Genomic DNA, 25,042 nt, shown 5'->3' with positions numbered 1-25,042 from the left:
TATGTCTAATTTCAAGGGCAAAACTAACACTTGCAAAGAAGTACTAGAGTTAGTCCATATATACTTATGTGGTCCAATAGAAGTGTAAAGCTACCTAGGAGATAGATACATAATGCAATTTATAGATGACTATTTCAAGATGATGACTACTATGTTCTTAAAGCAAAAATCTAATGCATTTCAAATGTTCAAGTGGTATTTAGCTAGAGTTGAGAAAGAAATAGGTAAGAGTCTAAAATGCCTATGATCAAATAGAGGAGCATAGTTTACATCAAAAGAATTTTAAATATTTTACAATGACAAAGGTATCAAAAGGAAAACATCAGCACCAAGAACTCTACCATAGAATGACATTGCTAAAGGAAGAAATAGACCAGTGATAGACTATGCAAGAACCTTGATGATGGAGGAAAATGGTATTCTAAAGTACTAGAGAGAAGCTATAAGTATTGTTGTCTACACCCTGAATAGAGTCCAAGTAAAGAAAGGTACAAATGCAACACCTTTTGAATTATGGTATGGTCACTCACCTAATGTAAAATATTTCAAAGCCTTTGTTTGTAAATGCTATATTCTCAAAGATACTAGAAATGGAAATTTTGATGCAAAGAGTGATGAAGGGATATTCCTTGGATACTCCACTAGAAGTAAGGCATATAAGTGTTTGAATACTTACACTAATAAGATTGTGGAGATTGAAAATGTAAATTTTGATGAGCATCCATAAGTCCAAGTTGATGAATCTAGGAAACTAGAAGATTATAGATCTTTTGTATGATTTTATGAAGGAATGACTATTGAAGACAATGCTTCCAATCAAGTTGGGAATCAACAAAAAATCTCAATATCAACCAAGTCACAAGTAGTGAATGCTAAGCTACATTTAGAAGTTGAGTTGTAGAATGAAGGAAATGCACATTCTGACTCTGAAATTAGTACACATGAAAGAGACAATGAAGTATTAGATGGAGAAGAAAAAGCGACTCTGAAGCTGAAGAAATAAACATGGCAAGAAGGACAAAACCAAGACTAGCCAAGAATGTAAGAAGACATCACCCTATACATCAAATCATTGGTGTCAAGGAATAGACTAAGAAATGAATCATGTCTACTGAGAAAGGTTGAGACCAAAACAATGAAAGATGCACAACAAGATGATGATTGGTATAAAGCTATGGAAGAAGAGATAGACTAGATTGAGAAGAACAAAACCTAGACCCTAGTTCCCAAACTAGCTAATAAGAATGTAATTGGTACAAAATGAGTTTTTAGGAACAAACATGATGAGAATGGTGAGATCACAAGAAATAAGGCTAGATTAGTTTGCAAAGGCTATAAAAAAGAAGAAGGACTAGATTATGGTAAAATATTTGCCCCTATTGCAAGAATGAAAGGAGTTAGGACATTACTTGCATATGTTACCTATAAAGGTTTCATAGTCTACCAAATGGATATCAAGTCTACTTTTCTAAATGGTATACTGGAAGAGGAAGTCTATATAGAAAGAACTAGAGGGATTTGTTGATGACACAACAAGGATATGGTCTTCAAACTACATAAGGCACTCTATGGTTTGAAGCAAGCACTTAAAGCATAGTATGAGAGACTGCATAAATATCTCATAAAAATAGGATTTAAGAGAACAAATGACAACAATAATTTGTATATCAAGGAAGAACAAGATAAACATATTTTTTTATTTGAAATCTTTGGTGATGATATAATATTTGGAGGAAAAGATGCTTTATGCAAAGATTTTGCCAATCAAATGAAACATGAGTTTGAAATGTCAATGTTTAGAGATCAAGTTCTTTGTTTGATTTCAAGTACATTAATTGAAGCATGGAATATTTGTGACCCAATCAAAATACCTCAAGGAAATACACAAGACATTTGGATTAGAAGACTCAAAACTAGTCAACACATTGATGGTAATAGGACGTAAGCTATCCAAGAATGATGAGTCAACTAAAGTGAATCAAGCAATGTATAGGTCAATGATTGGAAAGTTTCAATATGTTCTACATACTAGAATATACATTGGATTAGCTATTGGAATAGTGGCAAAATTTTCTACAAATCCAAGAGAAAATCATCTAATGGCAGCAAAGAGAATATTGAGGTGCTTAAAAGGAACTGGTGACTTTGGTTTGTACTACAAGAGGAGTGAAAAGTTTGAATTGAGAGCCTACACTGATGCAAATTGGGGAGGTAATATTGATGATAGAAAGAGCACCAATGGAGGGGTACTTTTCTTGGGAAGAAGATTGATTACATGGACTAGTAAAAAACAAAGTTGTACCTCACAGTCAATAATAGAAGCTGAATATGTTGCGTCTACTATCAATTGCACCAATATTGTATGGATCAAACTGCTACTGCAAAGTATGAGGGAAGAGAAAAATGAGCCTTTGATACTTTATTGTGATAATAAAAGTGCTATCAACATATCAAAGAATCATGTAATGCATGTCAAAACAAAGCACATTGCAATCAAGTATCACTATGTAAGAGAATTGGTGGAAGACAAACAAGTGAAGATGGAATATGTAAGCTCAAACGAACAAATTGCTGAAATATTCACAAAAGCACTACCTAAAGATGATTTTGAATATCTTAGAGCTAATTTAGGGGTGATACCCCTAGCCAAGGCTACTTAATAAAAGGCAAGACTACCCTACATCAAATGAATTGATTGTTGAAATATTACACATTGATGCAAAGGATACCTACTTTAGGATTTATGCCAAAAGTAATTCAAGTGATGAAGTTCTAAATCAATCACAAACAAGGTGATAGAGGGAGAAATTGAAAGAACCTACAAAAGCTACACTTGTATATTAAGATGCTAAAACAATATGTCTTAGGCATTATTGTCAAAGAAGGAGAAAGTGCAAAAATTGATCAAATCTAGAGAAACAAGGAGATTGCAAAATCAAGAGGAAGAAAAGGAGAAGTAGCAAGATGCTAATCAGAACAAAGAATAGAAAAATATGAGCAATGCATACAAAGAGAGAATTTAAGAAGGAAGAAAACAAAGAAAAATGATACAATAGCTAAGAGGGAGAAGTAGAGAGGAAGAAATTGTGTAGTCCAATTTTTTTTTTGGCATTTGACTTACTATTCTAACCTAGTTTGCATTTTGATAACATGGTTAAATATTTTGGTCTGATGGTTGATCAATTTGGTTTTCCATCAATGCAAAAGAGAGAGATTATTAGAAATCTGATTGAATAGATTTACTGTCAAAGAGGGAGATTGTTGTTAAAAGAATGTTTTTAATCATTTTCTTGTCATTGATGTCAAACCTACTATTTGTAGGAATAAAAGTTTCTTATAAGATCAAAGTATTATCACTTAGTTTATTATTGAAAAGGGAAAGGTTGAGTTCTAATTTTGTAATAAAGTGCAAGGATCAGTTAAGACAATAGTTAAATGATGTATTGGTAACATACTTGAAGACACAAAGTTTGGCCACAATTAAAAACACTGGAGGAATAAGTTGGAAGAAGGTTTATTAAAAAGCTTAAACTAAGTTCATTAGTGGGTACCGAGTAAGCTAGTTTAAACCAAGAAAATTCTCAGTTGGAGCCAAGCAAAAAGGAAAATCTAGTGTGTGGTGAGTGACCTTTAGGTTCTTAGTGAAGTTCAAGTGCCAAGCAAAGTAACAAGTGCTAAGCATTAGAAAATTTTAGTAGGTGCCTAGTTAATTTCAAGTGTAGAGCATCAGTAAAAACATAGTTGATGCTGAGTAACATAGTATTTGCTGAGCACTAATATTTGAATAGTGTTCACCTACTACATTATTGGAAATCAAAGATTTTCCAAATTTGAGCTGACAGAGTTGTTACCTTGAATTTTGTGAACCTATTAGAGGATAAGGATTATGAGTTGGTGGCACATAATTCTATGTAAACAATTTTTGAGTGAACTTAAGAGGATTCTTCAAGATGTTTCTAGAGGAAACAAAATATGGGTTTTACCTAATCCATTCAAAAAAAAATTAAAGGAGGAAAGAATTGAGTGCGAAAAGAAATTCCAAATTTCTATTTAAGGAGCCATAGACCAAAAAGAAAGATCTATTGGAGTGCAAAATTGTGAAGTGGTTGAAGGGTGCTAAAGAGAAGACATCTAAGAGAAGGAAGAATAGGGAACATAGACTTTTCTTCGATAAGTTTTCAGAGAGAGATGATTGCATCAGTACATTGAGCATGAAGACTTAAGGAGACAACTTGAAAGGAGGGAAATTTGTCAGAACTAGATAAGAGATTGATAGCCAGGAAATGTTATGAGCAAAAGAGTGATCTGAAATCTACAAGTTAAGTTGTATGTTGTAATCAGGTCAAAGAATTTCTAATACTCTCTAGCAATTGTATTAGATATGAAAATCCTATGGACATAGGTTGGTTTAATAGCCATTTGTAAATCTTTTAACAGGGTGGCATTCCAAGTGAATGTTATAAAGTCCTCTAACTAGGCCCAGTTCTAATAAGGTGGATTAATCCTTTAACCAAGTCACATTTAAAAGTGTTTTATAAGCCTTTAATAGGGAAGGCCTTTCATAGGGCATCACTTTAGAAGAGTGAGAATTGAGAAGCATGTTACTGGTGGTTTTCCCAAATTGGATTTCTATGTAAATCACTATGTTATGTGTTGATCTTTTATGTGTTATGCTTGCATGATTGATTTGTAGTAACTTGCTAAATAGGAAAGTTAAAGCTTGGATGAATGAATGGTTGAATGGGCTGACTACACTTAGTGAAAAAAGTTTGAATAGGACACATGGACCTTGAATAACTAATTCACACCCCTCCTCCTCTTCTTGGTTATTCTAAAGCATTTCTAATAGATATGAACCTCTGATACCATTTATAAGTTGATGAATGATCAACTTTAGAACTCCCAAGAATCACCTGCATGCAAACACGTATCGTAGAAAGAGAGAAGGAAAACTTATGCCAATTGGAATTGTCAGATCCATATATGGGATACTCTTGATAAGGAAAAAGATAAGTTGCTATTTTCAAAAGTGCTAAACCTAGGTTGCATGATAATAATTAATAAAAGAATTATTTATTATATGCTCAAAGTTTAACTTAAGTAAAATAGAGATAATAAGTGACTTCAAAATTAAATTAATAAGAAAAAACTTTATTACTCTAAGACAAGGTGGGATTGTCTTGCAACTAGGAAATGATGATATTGTTGGTAAGTTTAAACTCCAAATTGTTGGTTTGAAAAATGTGGTTAAACAATTGAAGGTTGTGGTTGCAAGCCTGAAAAATAGGCTAAAATATGTTAGTAATTTTTGTCTAAAGGTGATGCACGTGTCTTCCTCCACCCTCTACCTTTTGTAGGAGAAAGAGCTGAAGAGAAAGATGGTTGATGATGAGAACAATAGAGACCTTTCTAAATTCCCTAATGAGGAAAGGACAAATATCTTGTTGTCTAAAAGGCTTGGGAGGGATGACTGATATTATTTATGGATGTTTCTTTTTTTTATGGTTTTACTAGTCACGATTTTTGTTTTAATGTTTTATTTGGTATCTTGAATGCTAATTTGAATTGCTTATGTTTCTAAATTTTGTGGCATATTATTATTTAAGTTGAAGAATTCTTATGATAGATTTAGATAAGTTACTAACTTGTTTTATGATACTTTCTAGTGGATCAATGGTTTTTGGAAAATTATTTTCGATAGAGATAGAAGGTGGATTTTGTGAATCTATTTCTTCTAAGTATTGCTAGATGCAGTTAATATCTTGTTAGTTGTTATCTAGTGTGCTCTAAATTTTTACCTCGGGTCAACACTATCTTTTTATTACTTCTTTTTTTAATCAAAAACATAATTTTGACATATGAATTCTACTAATTCTTATATTTTAAGGTTCTATTATGTATAATTACATACTTCGTTCATGTTCTCATATGAATATTTTAAGTTTTCCTATTTATTTTACTTTCCCTATTGTTCCATAATTTCTCTCTTTAATGTCCCCAAATTTGAAAAAAAAAATTGTTGTTCTAGAAACTCATCTCCCATCTTATGCTATTCTCATCCTAAAATTTGTAATGTTGCATATTACTATAAGTCATATGTGAAATGAAAAATGAATTGCATATCATAGACTATAAAAGGATTCATTCATTCTTAACTCAATGTTAATTATTTATCACATTTGATGAAACCTAATTTCTATAGCTCCCTTTCTATTAATAAACAAAAGATAACAATATATTGAACAATGCATTTGTAAAAATATAGCTCATTTTACTATAATAAAAAACATGCATTGTATAAAAAATATATGCATTTCTTAATTGAATATTTTTCAAAATGGGAAGTTGTCAAATTATGGATTAAAAAACTAAAGCAAAAAAGAAATAATGGATGATCAATGGATTAGTTAACTTTAATGCTAACATTATTGGGAAAAAATGAATTTCTTAAGATAGTTGAAATTGAGGAATGTTGGAATCACCATTGCCATTACACCAAAATCTTGAGCTTTCAATGAACATCACAACAACCAAAGGCAAGGATATATGTGAGGTGGTTAAGCACATGTCACGAATCCATTGATCTCTGCTAAACAATACCTTCACCTAGAAGGGATAGGGGCACCAACTTCCCAACAATCCCCTCCTCAACATGCTCTAAGGGATTTGGACCTGTAACCCAATGCTCTGATACCACTTTTTTGAACCACCATTGCCACTACACCAAAAGATTGAGCTATCAATGGACATCGCAATAGCTAGAGACAAGGATCTATAGGAGGTGATTAAGAACATGTCACAAATCCATCAGTATATTCTAAACAATATCTTCACCTAGAGTGGATGGAGGCACCAACCTCCCAACAAGGAAACAACCTAATGCATACACAAATAGCAAAACATAAAGTATTTTAAGGCATGCAACAACCACCCTTATTTTCAAGGATCAAAAGGCTAAATTAGACTAAACTAGACTACTAAGGTCAAGGAGATTTATTTTAGTCAAGAGAAAAAGTGCCAAATAAATTGGACCCAAATGTTGAGCTTTCAAAAGTTATTTAGTGATGTATGTAAATCAATAATAATGCAAGAAAAACACCTTAGATGACCTAAAGTATCTTAGAAATGTTCAATTAGTTGCATATGTTGCAAAACTTAGTAGAAAACCAAAAAATGTTAAGTTCATCCATTGACAAAGTGAAAATTGTCATAGATCATGGAAAATATGTAATATCTAGTAAAAACTAAAAACTTCAAGGAAAATACACAATTACCAATTTTCCAATCTACTAGATAATACAAATAAGAGTAAATAATTTGAAGAATGTTAATCATAAAATTATGATATTTCAATGAGGGACATATATTCAATAACAAATATGAGTAATTTAATAAATTTTTTTCTTAATTGACATGTAATATTCTTTTACATGTATCTTTTTAATAGTTGTAAATAAGATTTATTATAAAGTATTATATAATGTGTTTATTACAAGATTTAAAAGGTGGATCCCAAAAAATGGTAAAGAAAAAATATTAGGCATATTTGTATTTATATACATGAGCTAAAAAGTTTTCAATATGTATTTTACTTCCATTGATAATGTAAATGATATGTTAATGTAGTCTTTTACTTTTTAAATTTATTGTTAAAATTTTAATACAGTGTAGAATTTTATTGTAATTTTGCATTATTTTGGCAAATGATGGAATACAATTTCAAACCTTAAAATTATGAGATTATCGATCTAATTATTTACCCTAATATTTTCAAAAAATCTAATGATGAGTTAAATGTCTTAATTAGAAGAGCTCTAGACATTCATAAAGTTCTAATGATTTGAGGTAGATATCTTGATTCTCTAGATTCTTGGTTATATTATCATAAAATTCTCTTATAGTTATATAGTATATTTTATATGATCATGCAATTTAAACACTTTAATGTCACAATATTGAGTTTAACTATCTCTCAAAAGGGAGCTCGAATGAAGGAATTATTACAACATGGTTTTTCAATTTTGATAGATGGTTATCATGTAGCATCATCATTTATATATGAATATAAGTTGAAGGATTCATGGGAAAAATTACAATCTTCCTCCTATCTCAAGTGATAGAGATCTTTTGTATTACAAAAATCCAAATTAATTGCCAATGGTTCAACAATAAAAGAATGTTACAAGATGATAATTTTAGTGACTTTAAATAAAATTTAAAATATTGTTTCATAAACCCTTCAAATATTATCATTTATTTGTTTATAATTTAATAGGTTTTGGCTATTATATAATGTTTTGGTGGAATTTTCCTTTTTATTATTGCTAGAAATACAATTATCTATATATTTGGGCTTTATGTGTGGAATTATTCTCTTTTTAATTGACCTCAATAATGTAATCTTTATCTTTCCTCCTCCTCCCTCTTTATTTTCAACATTTATCTTAAATAACATAAGGCACATGTGTGCATAAATTTTTGTGCACATATATTTATACATAGGCATATTAATAGTTATATATAAACTATATTTGTTATCATTATACTTTTCTTATGCCACATGTATTGTTTATAATCCAAAATATATTTGTTTTAGTTTGGGTTGAATGACTATAGTTTTTTAATTTTATATTATTTTTTGTATATGTATGTATGTACCTACATGAATAGACATATAGATATAGATGTGTGTGTGTGTCTGAGAGAGAGAGAGAGAGAGAGAGAGAGAGAGAGAGAGAGAGAGAGAGAGAGAGAGAGAGAGAGAGAGAGAGAGAGAGAGAGAGAGTAATGTATGATCAATAAATATTAGTATTTTAGAAACAAATTATAAAATAAATAAAAAACCTCTAAATATAAGGTGTAAGATGTGAAGGATGATGATGTAAGGTGTTGGATAAAATATTCTTGTTTACTAAATTTTATGTTTTTTACATTATTATTTTTGTCTATGGTTTTTCATTTGTCATGTTATTAATTGTAGCTAAAGATGCTTCCACTCATAATTGCTATCGGAGCACTACCTTGGAGGCATGGTGAAAGAGGAACTTGGGGTGTAATAGGTATAATTGTGTCAGTACGAATTTCATGGTATTTGAAGAAGTTAATCAACCAACCACGTCCTACCTCAGCTCATGGTTTAAGAGCTGACCCTGGAATGCCATCTGTGCATGCACAATTCTTTTTATATATCACAACATATGGTGCTCTAGCATGTAAGTTTTTTTTACCAACATTTGATTAATTATCTCATTTTTTCTAACATTTAGAATGTCAAAGCGTAAATTGAGGTCAAACTAAAAGTGTAAATAATTAATGAAAATGGGTATATAGAAGTTATTATTAATGTGTGATGGTTTAATTGGTCAATTTTTTTAGAGCCTCCAAGGTTATACTTTTATTTGATACAAAGGTAAATAAATAAATGATTACAATTGACCAAGTATTCTCCCATCTGTTGCAATCTTCATGAAAATATTGTCCTACATCTTCATTAAATATTACATAATTTTAGGTTGATCTTTAGTAAACTTTCAAAACTTCTTGACTTATACTCATCAAGCCCAACCTAAACCTTTGGTTCACCACAAGGTGCAACTTTCTCTGTCTTCAATATTAGTTATCTTCACATTATCATATGGTATCCAAACTATAGAAATGTAATTGATCTCTTTACAAATTTTATTTTTCATTTTTTGGATTATTTATTCTTATCTTATAATTTCAAAACTTGTATCCCTCCATCCCATGATAGATACTTTTTGTAACATTAGATTTTAATTATGATAAGTTCTAGTTGAGCACATGGACATTGTCCTCAAACTAATATTGTTGAAATGAGGAGTTTTTTTCTTGTCTAATCTTCCTTTGGGATTTTATTAAAAAAGGATGTAGATGACTTGTTAACCAAATACGAAGTTACACTCATAGCTTTTGACCATGATATCTAATCTAAATCAACTTAGTTGAACACACTTCTATTCCTCTCTACTAGTGTTGTTCATTATCTTCAAAATTTTATTTCACTCAGGGGTGTTAAGTGGTTCTCTTTTTCAACACAATGTCATTGTGTGTATCAAATTACCAAAATCCATTAAATAGAGTGCCATGCCTATTAGTTTTTAATGACTTGAAATACTTTTATATCTAGTTCTCTACAATCTCAAATAACTTACATAAGGGCTTCTATTTGTGCAAGATAAAATATATCCATGAATTTTTAGAGAAATCAACATCTTTTTTGTAAAGGGGTAAACCCTAACCTCAATAGAGTTTGAAAATTGATGGAAAGAACAAAAAATTACAACATAAACCATCACATTATGCCAATATAAAATACATAAGACATCATTTAAGCAAACATAATATAATAATTTTCAAAGTAAAGTTACATAAATAAAGCTTGCACATCAATATTAATTAAGTTTTAAATCCCTTTCAGCATAGAAAATATTTAATAAAAATACTCTTCATGTTACATATATTTAGTATTCACAAAAAGGAAAAATCTAAGCAATAGTCAATTAGACCTTGAACCATGCTTTTACCCTTGTGGCCCATGCACTCATGTAGTTATGCCAAATTTCAAGATGCTAAGGCATTTTTCACAAATGTGGTCCATGTACTCATGCCAAAATATTGTCTTTGTTGGAATATTATTGGAAACTTACCATTATTTAATGTAAAAGAAAGCTATTGAATTTGATTTATAAGTGAAGAGACAACTGAATGTTGGAGATGTACACTTTCTCTATTGAAGTCAATTTACTTTTTAATATGTCAAAGTATTATAATTGTGAAAATTTGTTGCTAAAATTACTTGACTATTGCTTATGTGGAAAATTGCTATGAACAATACTCATATTTTATCACATAGATCTTTTTTGCACAAAATATCAAGTGGCATTTTGGTCAATGTTTTTGAAATATTAAATAGCCAAAACAAGGGGGCTGGCCCTTATAAACATTGTCTTACCAACCTATTACAAACAAAATACCATCAAAGCACAAACACAAAATGCAACCCCTAAGAAAGCTCAAAACACCAAAAATAGAACCTGAGTAACATAGGTTCCCAATAGGGGGATCCAACAAAAAAATTAAAAACTTACAAAATAGCAGAGTATCATAACCAACACTAGTTCAAAAATAAAAAGTTTTTAAACAAAGGTATCATTGCCTTAAACCTAACCAGGTGAGTGACCCACCAAAGAAACTAGAAATGCATAAGGAAACTAGAGCAGAGGACAAGGCACTAGTTAGCATTCTCATTACCTTTCCCCTTGAGGAGGACATTACCCCAATTTTTTGCTAGGAATCCAAATAGTAATTTTGAGTCCTCTTGGTTCAAACCCTCCTCCTAGTTACCTTGAAGAAATTGCAGAGTGGTAACCATTGCATGATTCACTTTGATGGTGAACTTAGATAGAAGACCAAACCTTTCGTTCAACACCATCATTTTCTCTCTGATCCCTTTGATCTCCACATTCATTAACACCATCATTTCCTCTAGAGAGAAGCATGCCTTCCAGTTATCCACCTCCATGTTGTTTATCTAAAAAATGGGGAGTTAGAACTCATCTTCTCTTTAGTATTTTCTTGAGCAGGGGAGGAGGCTATCATAAGAGAGGGAACCCTATCATACACATTATCTAGGAATTGATCTAGAGTAAGATCCACTATATTCATTATCAGGGACACATAGACATGAGCATCCTCCTTGCTCCCATTATTCTCATCCCCCAAACTTGACACCAAGGAATCCAAAATATCAACTTCCATCTCCATATCGTCATCCTTCTCCACATTGCATCTCATTACCTTTTTCTTCATCATTTTCTTGGGTGAGGGAGCACATCATCATAATCTAACTCTTCATCATCTTGTAGGATAGTAGTTCTCAACCTCCTCTTAGCCTTCAATTTTGCAAGTCTCCCAAACCTTCTTCTACCACCTTAGACCTCCTCCTCAAAATCCACCAAATCTACCTCCATCCTATTCTTAGTTTTCACCCTCTTCCCTATGGACAGCAGGGAGGCCCTCTTGATCTTAGTTTTGGTTAATGTTGTTAAATTAATCTAAAGTAGTATTTTTTCCTTGTTGAAGATTGTACCATACTTTTGAACTATTATATTTAATGTAAATTCTAGTATCAAGGTCAAATAAGGTACTAATACAAATTCCCATAGTGAAATACAAAATCTTCCTAAACCAAAATTTTAAGGATAATATTGCAATTTTTTCAGTCAAGCATAACTTTAAGAAATCTCTCTCGAGAAAACTATGTAAATGTCAGTAAATTCAACATTTAATGTGCAGGAAAAATTTCTAATCAAGTGATGGAGGTATGCTCTGATACCACTTGATGGGGTCAAGCCCAATAACAGAATGGACACAACAAAAAAGGGAAACTTTATTAATTATGAAAATATGCTAATACACTCAATATAGAGCAAAAAATTTCTAAAACATGCCCCATGGGCTTAAAATAGTATAAATCTGGAGATAATTTCTCCTTTCAGTACCTCCTCTCAAACTCCACTCTTAACTACCCTTTACAATGCCAAAAATGTTCTTAAATAGACCCCAAAGGGTTAAGGATTAGGAATAAATTCTAGAAAGTGCTGGTAGGCATCCACTACCAAAATAGAAGACTCTTGAAGTTGCATTAGAAGTCGGCACAAAATTAGAAGAATCTAGAAATGGTAACTGAACTTTCAAGAGGCATAACTTTTGAACCGTAGCTCCAATTGACGAACCTTTTATACTTTTTGAAAGCTCTCAAAGCACTCGTCCCCATTTTTTGGCCCTGTACGAGGTCATTTAATGGTTCTAACCTGACTTTGAAGCATTCTTAGGAGGTCTTTAGAAATTGAAAAACTATGATAAATTTCAAACTATGCACCCTTTTGACCCATTTCTTTTTCTAGAATGTTCTAAATTACAATTTTAATCAGCCCTCCAAATTACACCTTCTAACTCACCATAATTATGGCTCAATTAAAAAGTTCTATTTTTTTTGTATTTACACATATCCCAAGGTACTTAAAAACTCTAACCCAAAACACAAATAGTTGAACTATGAGAGTTGGAACCTTTATTTGACCCAAATGGGTATCCAAAAATGAAAACACATGAAAAAAAAACTATGTCTAGGTACATTTTTTTGGTTGAAATAGGATTGTCCTTATACCTTTCAATGCTCCTGCATCAGACACCCAGGGTAGATTGAAAACTGACCCTATCACTTGATAGATGGTAGAGGAAATCCCAAATGGGATACCTCAGCTATTGATGTCCAAGTTGAGTCCTCTATCGGCCATCCTTTCTCATACTTCCTATTTTTGGTACTCTTGCCCACATGACTATTTGAAATCTCTTCTATCTCCTCCTTCTTAGAAGTAGGAATTGAACATGGCTCTAGCACCAACCCCTGATTTTCACCATCATCATGATACTTTGTTAAGTCTGCAATGTTGAAAGTAGGAGAAATGTGAATTCCATCTGGCAACTCCACTTCATATGCATTTCTTGAGTCATGTTTCTTCAAAATTTTGTAGGGGCCAAATTTCTTCATCTTTAGCTTGTTGTAAGTAACTGCTTGAAATATTTATTTTCTTAAGTGTACCATGACTAGATCTCCTACTTGGAACTCCTTATGTCTTCTCCTTTGATCAGCCCAAGCTTTATACTATTGGTTCATCTTGGTAATGTGTTTCTGGACCTCCTCATGTAGACACTTGATATATTCAACAAATTCTTTTGCTTTAGCACTTGTCCTCTTGCCTTGCTCTATCTTCCTCAATGTTGGTGCAGTCCTTGGGCTACTTCCATATATAATTTGGAATGGTGATCTACCAGTACTCTTGTTTATAGAGTTATTGTAAGAAAAATTTTCTTGTGATAGAATCAAATCCCACCCCTTGGGCTTATCCCTAACTAAACATCTCAACAAATTCCCCAAACTTCTATTTACCACTTTAGTCTGTCTATCAGTCTATGGATGATGTGTAGAACTAAACTTCAAGTCTATTCTCAACTTCTTCCACAATGTTCTCTATAAATACCCCACAAATGTAGTACCTCTATCAGAAACTATACTCCTTGGGAGACCATGTAGTCTTACCACCTCTCTGAAAAAAAAGTCTACAATATGGACAACATCATGATTTTTGTGGCATGGGATGAAATGTGCCATTTTGGAAAACCTATCAACCACCAAAAATACTGAGTCATTACCCCTTTGTGTCCTTGACAATCCAAGAACAAAATCCATACTTATGTCCTCCCATGGTTTTGATGGAATAGGAAATAGCTGATATAGTCTAGTATTGTGACTAAATCCCTTGGTTGCTTGACAAACCTGGCACCTCTGTACAAACTTCTTCACATCCTATGACATTTGAGCCAAAAATAATGTTCTCTAAGAATGGAAATGGTCTTATCTCAACCAAAATATACTACCATCCCTCCACTGTTTTTCTCCTTAATTAGATTTTCCCTCATGGAACTCCTTGGAATGCACAATTGACTACCCTTGAACAAATACCATCCTAAATCAAATAGTCTAGCCACTCGGTTCTGTCTATAGCAACAGGCTCTTTATAGGCTTTCCATGCGTCAGCAAAATTAAGATCCTTAGGGTACAGATTCTTGAGTTCATCAAACCCAACTACTTCAACCTGCATTACTGTAAGCAACAACTGCCCCCTACTTAATGCATCTGCAACCCTATTAGATTTTCCACTTCTATGCTTCAACACAAATGTATAACTCTGCAAAAACTCTACTAACTTCATATACCTTTGGTTCAATTTACCTTGGCTATTTGGATACTATAATGCATGGTGATCAGTATACAAAAAAAATCCTTTGGCAATAAATAATGCCTCCATTTCTTTAGGGCTTGAACTATTACATACAACTCTTGATCATAAACAGAGTAATCCTTCTTCCCATCATTCAATTTTTTGCTAAAATATGCAATAGACTTACCTTCTTGGCTCAATACATCCCCAATAGCACTATCACTAGCATCAAAATCCACCTTGAACACCGTACTAAAATTAAGAAGTGCCAACATAGGTTGTTCTATCACCTTCTTCTTCAGCAATTAAAAAATTCTCGTAGCTGTCGTAGTCCATTTGAACTCTTTTCTATCCCCTCGTATTGTGTCAGTTAGGGGTGCACATATGCCACTAAAATTCTTAATGAACTTCTTGTAAAAACTAACAAACCATGGAATGATCTTACCTTAGAAATAAACCTTGGAGTAGGCCATTTCAAAATGGATTTTAATTTCTCTAGATCCATTTTGAGACCTTTAGGTGATACAACAAATCCCAAGTAGACCAACTCTTTTTTAGCAAAGCTACACTTCTTCAGATTAATTAACAGTTTCTCTTCCCTCAACCTTTCAAGGACACTATGAATATGCAATAAATGTTCTTTCAAAGTCTTACTAAAAATTAAAATATTATCCAAATAAACAATAACAAATTTTCCCAAGAATTTCTTAAGTACCTCATTCATAAGCCACATGAAGGTTCTTGGGGCATTCATCAATCCAAAGAGCATGACTAGCCACTCATAAAGACCCTCCTTGGTCTTGAAGGCAGTTTTCCACTCATCTCCTTCTCATATCCATATCTAGTGATAACCACTCTTGAGATCTATCTTTGTGAAGTACTAAGCTCCACTCAAGCAGTCCATAAGATCATCCATTCTTGGCAAAAGAAATCGATACTTGATGGTTATCCTATTTATAGCTTGAGAGTCTGTACACATTCTCCACTCTCCATCCTTCTTTGGTGCTAGTACTACAGGTACTACACATGGAATCAGGCTCTCTTGAATGAAACCCTTCCTCAAAAGCTCTTGAACCTATCTGTTTAGCTCCTCAATTTCAATAGGAGTCATCTTGTGAGAGGCCTTGTTAGGAAAACTAGCTCCTAGGATTAAATCTATCTGATGACTAATTTGCCTTACTGGTGGAAATCCTTCTAGAACATTATCATAGATGATATCTCCAAACTCACCTAATAAATCTAAAACTTCAAGTGGTATTTCACTACTACCTTCCTTATCTTTTCTAGGAATCAAAGCATAACACATACACTAATATTTCATGCCATCTAGAAACTTCCTTCCATCAACAAGATACATCCTAGCACTACTGCATACCCTTTTGCCTTCTTTTTTCATGGGCTTCAATTTGTGATGAACTCCATCCTTTGCCAGAGAGTATTTTTTTGCATGACCATCATGTACTGCATGCCTATCAAACTACCACAATCTTCCCAATAGTAGATGATAGACATCCATTGGAATAACATCACAGAGAACTTCATCATGGTAACTCCCAATTTTGAACTTCACTAAGCATTGTTCACTTACTAGGACCTTATGATCACCCTTCACCCAAGCAATCGATAGGGCTAGGGTTGTTTCTCCCTCTTGAGTTTCACCTTAGAGACCATCTCCTCTAATACCAAGTTGTCAGTGCTACCACCATCAATGATCACATCACAATATTTATCCTCACACTTGCACCTAGTACGAAATAGACTCCTCCTTTGTCTTAGTTCAATCTCACCACTTAGTAGGACCCTTTCATTTACTAAAGTCTCTCCTTTTTTTGCATCCTCTGAATGTGATGATTGTGCATCCTCATCCACATGAGCAACCCTAGCTTGACCCTTAGCTCCCCTATCTATCCTTCCTTGTCATTGATGGAATTCAAAGGCACAATGACCTTCTTCATTGCAATGGAAATAAGTACCACGAAAGCCTCCTCTTCCTTTTCCACATCCTCTACCTCTTCCTCTGAAGTTTTGATCATAGGAGAGATTGAAATCCTCATTCCTCCGGTTCCTGCTAGTACCCACATCTTCATTTTTCTTTTGGGTCTTATTTTGGCCTCCAGATAACCTACCACTGCCCCTTCCTCCTTGACTGCACCCTCTTTGTCTCCCTTCAAACCTTTTATTTAGCTTCTTCTCAACTCACAGGGAAAACTGGTATGCCTCCTCAATGCTGGTCATTCTTACCAAACTTAATTCCTCCTGGATGGTAGGTCACAACCAACTAATATAACGAGAAACCTTCTCCTTATTTTCTTCTACATGCCCTACTCTAATCAAAAGTTAGTAAAACTCCTCCATATATTCTTGGACTAGTTTTCTAGCTTTCTTTAACCCATGCATCTTCTTAAACAAATCAAGCTCGTAGTCAACAAGAATGAACTGGTTCTTTAGTTTGTCCACCATGCGATCCCACCTTGTGATCTTCTCTTTTCCTCTTCTATTTATTTCTAATTGAACCTCTTGCCACCATATTTTGGCATGGCCTTGTAGTTTGGCCTTTGCAAACTTAACCCTATCTGGGTCCCTGATATCCTCATACTCAAAGTACTCCTTTAGTTCATTGATCCAGTTAATCAACTCATCTGATTTCAGATTTCTTAAAAATACACCCACATCAATTGTAGGTCTTTTTCCAAACTTATTAATTGCCCTAAAAAGCCTCTCCTCTACCTGATTTAGAACTTCCGCTTCAACTTCCCCTTCCTGTCCAATTTTTTCTTCTTTGTTGGTGTCCTCACTTTCATCACCTGCAACAACATTTGTTCCTCTATAGAGCTCCTCCTGCAATGCTTGAAATTTCCTTTGGAGGGCTCTAATATCCTCACGATTAATAGCTTTGACCCTACCACCATGCTCTCTTCATGGAGGCATCTTCTTAATTCAAACCCACAACCACACAGTCCTGGTGCAAACTACCTCATAGTTGGCACTCTGTCTACAGACTTAGGAAAACCTTGCTCTGATACCACTTGATGGGGTCAAGCCGAATAATAGAATGGACACAATAGGAAAGGAAAACTTTATTAATTATGAAAATATGATAATACACTCAATATAGATCAAAAAAACTTCAAAACATGCCCTATGGCCTTACAATAGTATAAATCTTGAGATAATTTCTCCTTTATATACCTCCTCTCAAACTCCACTCTGAACTGCCTTTTACAATGCCAAAAATATTCTTAAATAGACCCCAAAGGGTTAAGGATTAGGAATAAATTCTAGAAAGTGCCAGTATGCATCCACCACCAAAATAGAAGGCTCTAGCAGTCACCTTAGAAGTTAGCACAAAATTAGAAGAATCCAGAAATGGTAACCAAACTTTCGGGAGGCATAACTTTTGAACCGTAGCTCCGATTGATGAATTGTTTACATTTCCAAACTTCTCTCCAAGCACTTGTCCCCCATTTTTTGGCCCTATATGAGGTCATTTAATGCCCCTAACCTAACTTTGAAGCATTCTTAGGAGGTCTCTAGAAACTAAAAAACTACTATAAATTTCAAACTGTGTAGCCTTTTGACTCAATTTTTTTTTATAGAATGTTCTAAATTTGAATTTTAATCATCCCTTTAATTTACACCTTCTAACTCACCATAATTATGGCTCAATTACATAGTCCTATTTTTTTGACATTTACATGTATCTCAAGGTACTTAAAAACTCTAACCCAGAATACTAATAGTGGAATTGTGAGAGTTGGAACCTTTATTTGACCCAAATGGGTATCTAGAAATGAAACCACATGAAACATAAACTATGTCTAGTAAATTGTTTTGGTTGACATAGGATTGCCCTTATATAATTGGATGCTCCTACATCATCAAGGGCAATTTTTTTGTTTGATGCAGGGGAGAAAATTATTTTCTATTGGCAAAATTTTCCTCTCTGTATCAAAATTTAATCATAATTATGAAGAATTAAAAAAATAGCAAGTAAATAAATGCAGATGAATCAATTGTTTTATGTGGCACAAAATATTAATATAGCTAGCTAATCTATTGGTTGCTATAAAGAGACTATTTAAATTTTTGGTGAATTTACAGAGTCACAGGTGGGCCATGGTCCACATGCCAAGTGTACATGGTACAATATACATGTAGTCTTCCAATCCATTTAGATTCAATTAATAATGTGTCTTTTTCTTGTCAAATTGGTTGTCATCACTTTTTATGTTATCATATCAATGGCCTTTACTTTATTTCAGGCCTAATCTTAAATGTTATACCATAAATTCTCATTCTTCTTGAAATCATGACACGTGTCCCAAAACCCAAAATATAAAATAGTTGGCTAAATGGGGGTAGTATAAGATACACATCAGTAAAATGATAAGCCACGCTTGGCCCTGAGGAAAATATTTTTTTATTCTAAGGGAAAAATAACATTGTCTAATAAGAGAACATTAGGCAGAGGCTAGTGAAAAATTTAAAATAATTGTGTCCTAAATACAGATTATCTTTGTGATTAGACTAGGATTTGGGACCAATTATGTGTAAACTAATGGGTGATAAGCCTAGGCTTTGGAGCCAAATTATTCAATATCTCTATGATGTGGTTGATCCCATATGTAGGTTTTATTTGCCAAATTACAATTTCTCAAAGAGATGGAATTACTAATTAGTGAAGATTTTCCACTAAAAGAATCACTATTTTCAATTTTATAATAATTTAAAAAAACACATGAAGATATAGAAATAATAAATAAGAATATTCAATATATATGTGGGAAAAATATATTTCAAAAAAACTCATCACATTGTACTAATATTAACAAGGTTATAGTATATCTACAAAAAAAAATGCACAGAAGTATCACCAATGTATAAAAGTTGAATGATTTGGGGAACAAAATAGAATCTACAAATTAACTATAAAAACTACAACTCTACACAAAATTATATCAAAAAGGGTTCAAATTTGAAACCATGAATGGTTTAGGAAATTTTATTTGTAAAACCATAAGGGGTACAGACCCAAATGTGTCAATCCAAACTCTAATTTGATGATTTCCCTTGTTGTTACTTTGGAATATTCATTTTTACTTACATTTTCATAAATTGTTTCATTTTTTATGCATCATAAGAATATGCCATGAGTAAATTCTACCATGATGAACTTCCATGCACACAAAATCACATAGCCCCCCCCACAAACACACACTCCTACACACAAAAGAAAAAGAACAACTAGACCATGCCATGTCACTAGGGAACAACTACCTCCACATGTGACGACAAAATACACTCACACCAAAAGGTGTGAATGCATGACCTAGCCACACCAAGCCAATGTGAAATACATACCTCCTAATGTGAGGACACACACATGTGCACATGCATGCTCGCATGCATGCATGTGCGCACGTGCACGCTTGCGCGCACACACACACACACAATTCTAAGTCATCTACCTCTTTGCATAAGGAAAAATATAGTAAAGCAATTATATGGCCCACACACACATACCCAATGATAGCACATAGCCAGGAAATATCAATCCTATGTGAAATACTGACCTCCTTATTTGAGGACAAATTATACTAAAGGAATTCTATGTCATCTGAAAATGTAACACTAAATTTCTCATCCAAAGACAAAATACACTAATGATGAAATAGTGAATTCTTAAAAGTATTAAGCAAATATTAGGAATTTAAGGTCATTGTGTTTTCCCAAAATTCCCCCACTTGTTAAACAGCTTGCAAAAGAAAAAGGCAAAACAATGGTAAACTTTAAGAAACCCCGTCCATAAAAAGATATAATTTATTGGCAAATCTTTGACTATTCTAAAAAAACAATTTTTTTTTTATCGGCGAATCTCTCATTTTTTTTAAAAAAGAATATTATTTACATTGGTGACTATTGTAGAATAATAATTTTGAGTAGAAATATTGGTGAAACTCAATAATAAAAGGAAGTTCACTAATTGTCATGGAATATTAAAAATCAAAATTGAACATGTTTTATCTCATGGAAACTATTAGGATAATTACATTATATTTTAAATCAATAGTGAAAGCTAAATATTGTTAATATATCCCTCAAGTAGCTAATGAGTATGATAATTATTGGTGAATCAATTGTAATTTCTTTTATAATATATAATATGTAGGTGAATCAAATCTAATCATGTATCGAATATTGTGGCAAATCTTTCAGTTCAAATTTGTTGATAAAATAAATTATTGAACAATTTTTATTATTTTATAAATAAATTTAATAAAAATGTGGTGATTTAAGTTGCATTAAATCTTAACGTATTAGTCAAATTACTAGCGAAAATTTTCTAAAATTCACAAAATTATGAATATTCACCACTAGAAAGCACCCTAGGAAAAACCAAAAACATTGAATTCTAATTACTAGGAATTGAAATGTTGGAAAACTTTCTAAATAGACCACGTAAATTTATTTATACAAATGGGATCTAGTAATGAAGCCACAATATTAATCAAAATATCAACCTTCTCCATTATTGCTCTCACTTTCTTTAGCATATCATGGAAATAATATGATACTTGAGATTGATATGCTTCGTCTTGACATGAGAACATTAATTTATTTTAGATATATGGCATAATGATTATCATAGTTAATTTTAATAACTCTTACATTTAACCTATCATTTAAAGCTGACATCCTAATCCAAATGGATTATTTATAAACATGATTGGTTTTCACATACTTTTCTTTTGTAGTGGATAAGAGGCCACAATCAACCACTTGAATATGTGTAGCTAATAGCATCATCAAACATAGTAAAATGTAAAGACCTTAAGGTCTATATGATATAAATAATTGGTTTACTTAATCTTTATTTAATTAAGAAAAAATAAGTACACAATATAGATTAAATTGAAGAAACTTTCACTACAAGAATCTCTATATTTCATGTAGATCACTTAGATATTTAATAGTGCTCACACAAATTTAGAGTTTAAATAAACAAGTTGATATAGTTGTTGCAAATTTAGGAATGAAAATGTAATAATGCAGTCATGGCTAGAGTTTCCCCAAAGACAATGCTCCAAACCATGCATCTAAAGTCAACATAATGGAAATAATAAATGTAAACATAACTAGATTGATGTTTCAATCATCTCAAGATCATAAGATTTACAACAATGTGCTTGCAACATGAAATTCATATACTTTTAGTACACATGCATGATTACAATAGTATTCTAGATCTATATTAGACAATAATATTCTTTCAATCACTACTCTATCACTTATGATACAAAGTAATAACTACCACAAATATATACAAGATCACAAGCCATTGGTCACCTAGATTGGTCATATTCTCCAAAAAAGTAGAAAACATATAACAATATTTAGAATGAGATATAAATTAGAAGAACTTATTTAGATAAAGATGAAATGTTCTGTAATCAAACCAGGAGGTCCACTTTGAATGTAGGAACATAAAAAAATGTGTCATTAAGCTTCATTGATCATGGAACAACTTCACGAGATTGGAAAAACCAATTTTCTTGTAAGGAAAAATATAGGATTGGATCAAGGTGTGAACAAAGAAAGAAGAGTTGAAGGATTTCTCCCACAAATAGCTAAGGTGAGAAAACTAGAACTAAAATAAATAGTGTTCATATGAGATTGTTTTATAGTGAAGACCCTATAATGGAATAACCATTATTTTGTCACTAATGTCAAACCTACTACTTGCTCGTAAGACAACTACTTAGTAGATGTGAGTACTATCATTTGTTTGATTAATAGAGAGAATTTGATCAAATAAGATAACAAGAGCACTTAGAGGAAAGGTTAAGTTATGGTATGAAAAAAGACCACACAGATTAGTTAAGATAGTGATGATATAGTGTATTATATATCTACTCAAGGTTGCAAAGGATAGATAGACTGATTACATATAGGAGGACAACTAAAAAGAATTGAGTCTACCAAGCTTGACTAAGTGGATAGTAGGTGTCAAGAAAAGTTAGTTTAAGCTAAATAGAAAATTAGTTGGAGCCAAGTAAAGTGAAGATTCAATGTATACTAAGTGAACTTAGTGTAAGATAAGTAAAGTTTGAGTGTTTGCTAAGTTAATTAGTGGAAGACAAGTAGAAGAAAAATATGGAAATCAAGTGCCAATATTCATGTTAAATCATATATTTGAAGAATCAGAGAAGACTATTTAGTTTTCTTGAATTATGTGAAGTGTTTGAAGGATACTTACGATGAGATGGTGAGTTGGTGGCACATAATTCAAGGTAAACCATTTTTGTGGTGAATTCAAAGAGGATTGAAGAAGAAGTTTCTAGAGGAACAAAATTGAAAAGTTAGTAGATTCATTGTATCCTACCTAATCCTACCTAACCCTAAAATGGAGAATTGAGGTTAAATGGAAAAATATCTTTAATCTCTATTTATAAAGAGAGTTGGTTAGAAGAAAAGATTTTCATGTGTGAGAACCTAATGAGGAAAAGGAGTCTAGGATATTGCTTCATTTAGTGGTCGAATACAAGAGACTGCAAATGGCATGTAACACAAGAAGACTTAAGAGTATGAATTCTTGAAGGGCGAACAAACTATTAGAGTTGAAGTGTGTGAAAGAAAAGCAAAATGGAGGACTAAAACAAAGATCTTTAATATGCAAGTGAGTTGTAATTTTTTATCCGATGAAACCTTACTATTACTTTCTAATCATTGTATCACTCTAGGGTAAATACTTTAGGTTAAGGTTGACCTAATAGTCATTTATAAATCCTTTAACCAGGTGACATTCCAAATGAATTGTTTAAAGTCCTCTAACAAGGCATACTCCTAACAAGGTGATTGAAATCCTTTAACTAGGTGACATTTAACAATGTGTATTGTAACCTTTAACAGGGTTGGCCTTTCATAGGGCATCAATTCAAAAGAGTGAGAATTAGTAGCATGGTTTCAGTGGTTTTTCCAAAATTAGGTTTCCACATAAAATCCATGTGTAAAATTTTTTGTTGATTATGTTACATGTTTAATGTTTACATTTTTGCAAAGTTATTTTGACGTAGGACAATAACCTAAAAATTTTAAGTATTGTATGATCTAATGGATGCATGCACAATAAGGTTTTATGGACATGAGTTTAGTAAGTTGTGAAAATTTTTATTTGTAGATATGGACCTTGGACAACCAATTCACCTATCCTCCCTCTCAATTATTCTTAAGAATTTGAACAATTGGACGCAGAGCCAGCTACTTAGGAGGACTAGTTTAAAGGTACTAGAAGCAAAAAATCAAGATGTCAAAAAGAGAGGCATGCAAGCTTAACAAGGAGAACTTCCTTGCATGAAAATGTCTAATGAAGCTACACCTAGGAGGTCTTGTAGACCATGAAAAATCTACCATCATCACTAAGCATGTTGAAGCTTTTGGAGCCCTAACTGCTAATTATCTAAAAAGGAGTAAAGAATACAATCAAGCAATGTTGAAGATTGCCTCTACCCTAAGTTATGTTGAGTTCAATGACATCAAGGATTGTGATTCTAAAAAGAATATGTGGGCTACTCTATGTACCCTTTATGGAGGAGACAAAAATTTATTAAGAGCCAAATTTGGAAGTCTTAAATGAAAATTTGATGATATGAGGATGAAAGAAGGTGAGAATGTTGCTCAATATTGCTCTAGAATAAAAGATATTGTTAATTCAATATGAGGAGATAATGGTATTATTGATAATGATAATGTATTGTAAAGTACTGAGAACATTTTTTCCCATGTATGATATTATAATTTTTCCATACAAGAACTTTGATGTATGCTAGGTTCAAATTTGACTCTAGAAGGTTTGGTAGGTAGGCTCACTACCTTTGAGCTCTCTAATTTTGATAATTTTAGACCTGAAAATGTTGAATCCACTTTCAAATCTAAGTTTTCATTAAAGGAACCTAAGGAGAAGAAGGAAAAGGTCAAATATGTTTCTAGTGACAGTGACACAGATGAGGAGGATGTAGAACAACTTGAAGCACTGCTAGTAAGGAGATTTCATAGAGGCAAAGGAAAATTTAAAGGTAAGTTATCTATCATGTATTTTTATTAAAATGAGATTGGTTATATTACTATTAGATATCCTAACAAGAAAAAAATAGAAGTGAATTAGAAGCACAAACCTGTGTCACCTTTTATAAAGAAATGAGATATTAGAATGTGATAGTTCAAAATTAATGACAAAAAAA

The 25,042-nt window shown here is 32.5% G+C and overlaps 1 protein-coding gene across 1 annotated transcript in view; it reads left to right on the top strand.

The window, feature by feature from the left end:
• Positions 1 to 25,042, top strand: part of LOC149559695 (lipid phosphate phosphatase epsilon 1, chloroplastic-like) — a 176,197-nt gene that overhangs the window by 37,502 nt on the left and 113,653 nt on the right. The window contains exon 4 of the mRNA XM_089827464.1: positions 8,981 to 9,212. Coding sequence (XP_089683590.1) covers positions 8,981 to 9,212 — 232 coding nt within the window. The remainder of the gene's footprint in view (positions 1 to 8,980; positions 9,213 to 25,042) is intronic.

Source organism: Cupressus sempervirens, chromosome 4, assembly GCF_028749045.1.
Source record: "Cupressus sempervirens isolate cs-2001-9-10 chromosome 4, ASM2874904v1, whole genome shotgun sequence".
In the NCBI taxonomy this organism is placed as follows: Eukaryota; Viridiplantae; Streptophyta; class Pinopsida; order Cupressales; family Cupressaceae; genus Cupressus; species Cupressus sempervirens.
This window is presented reverse-complemented; position numbering and strand designations above follow the sequence as displayed.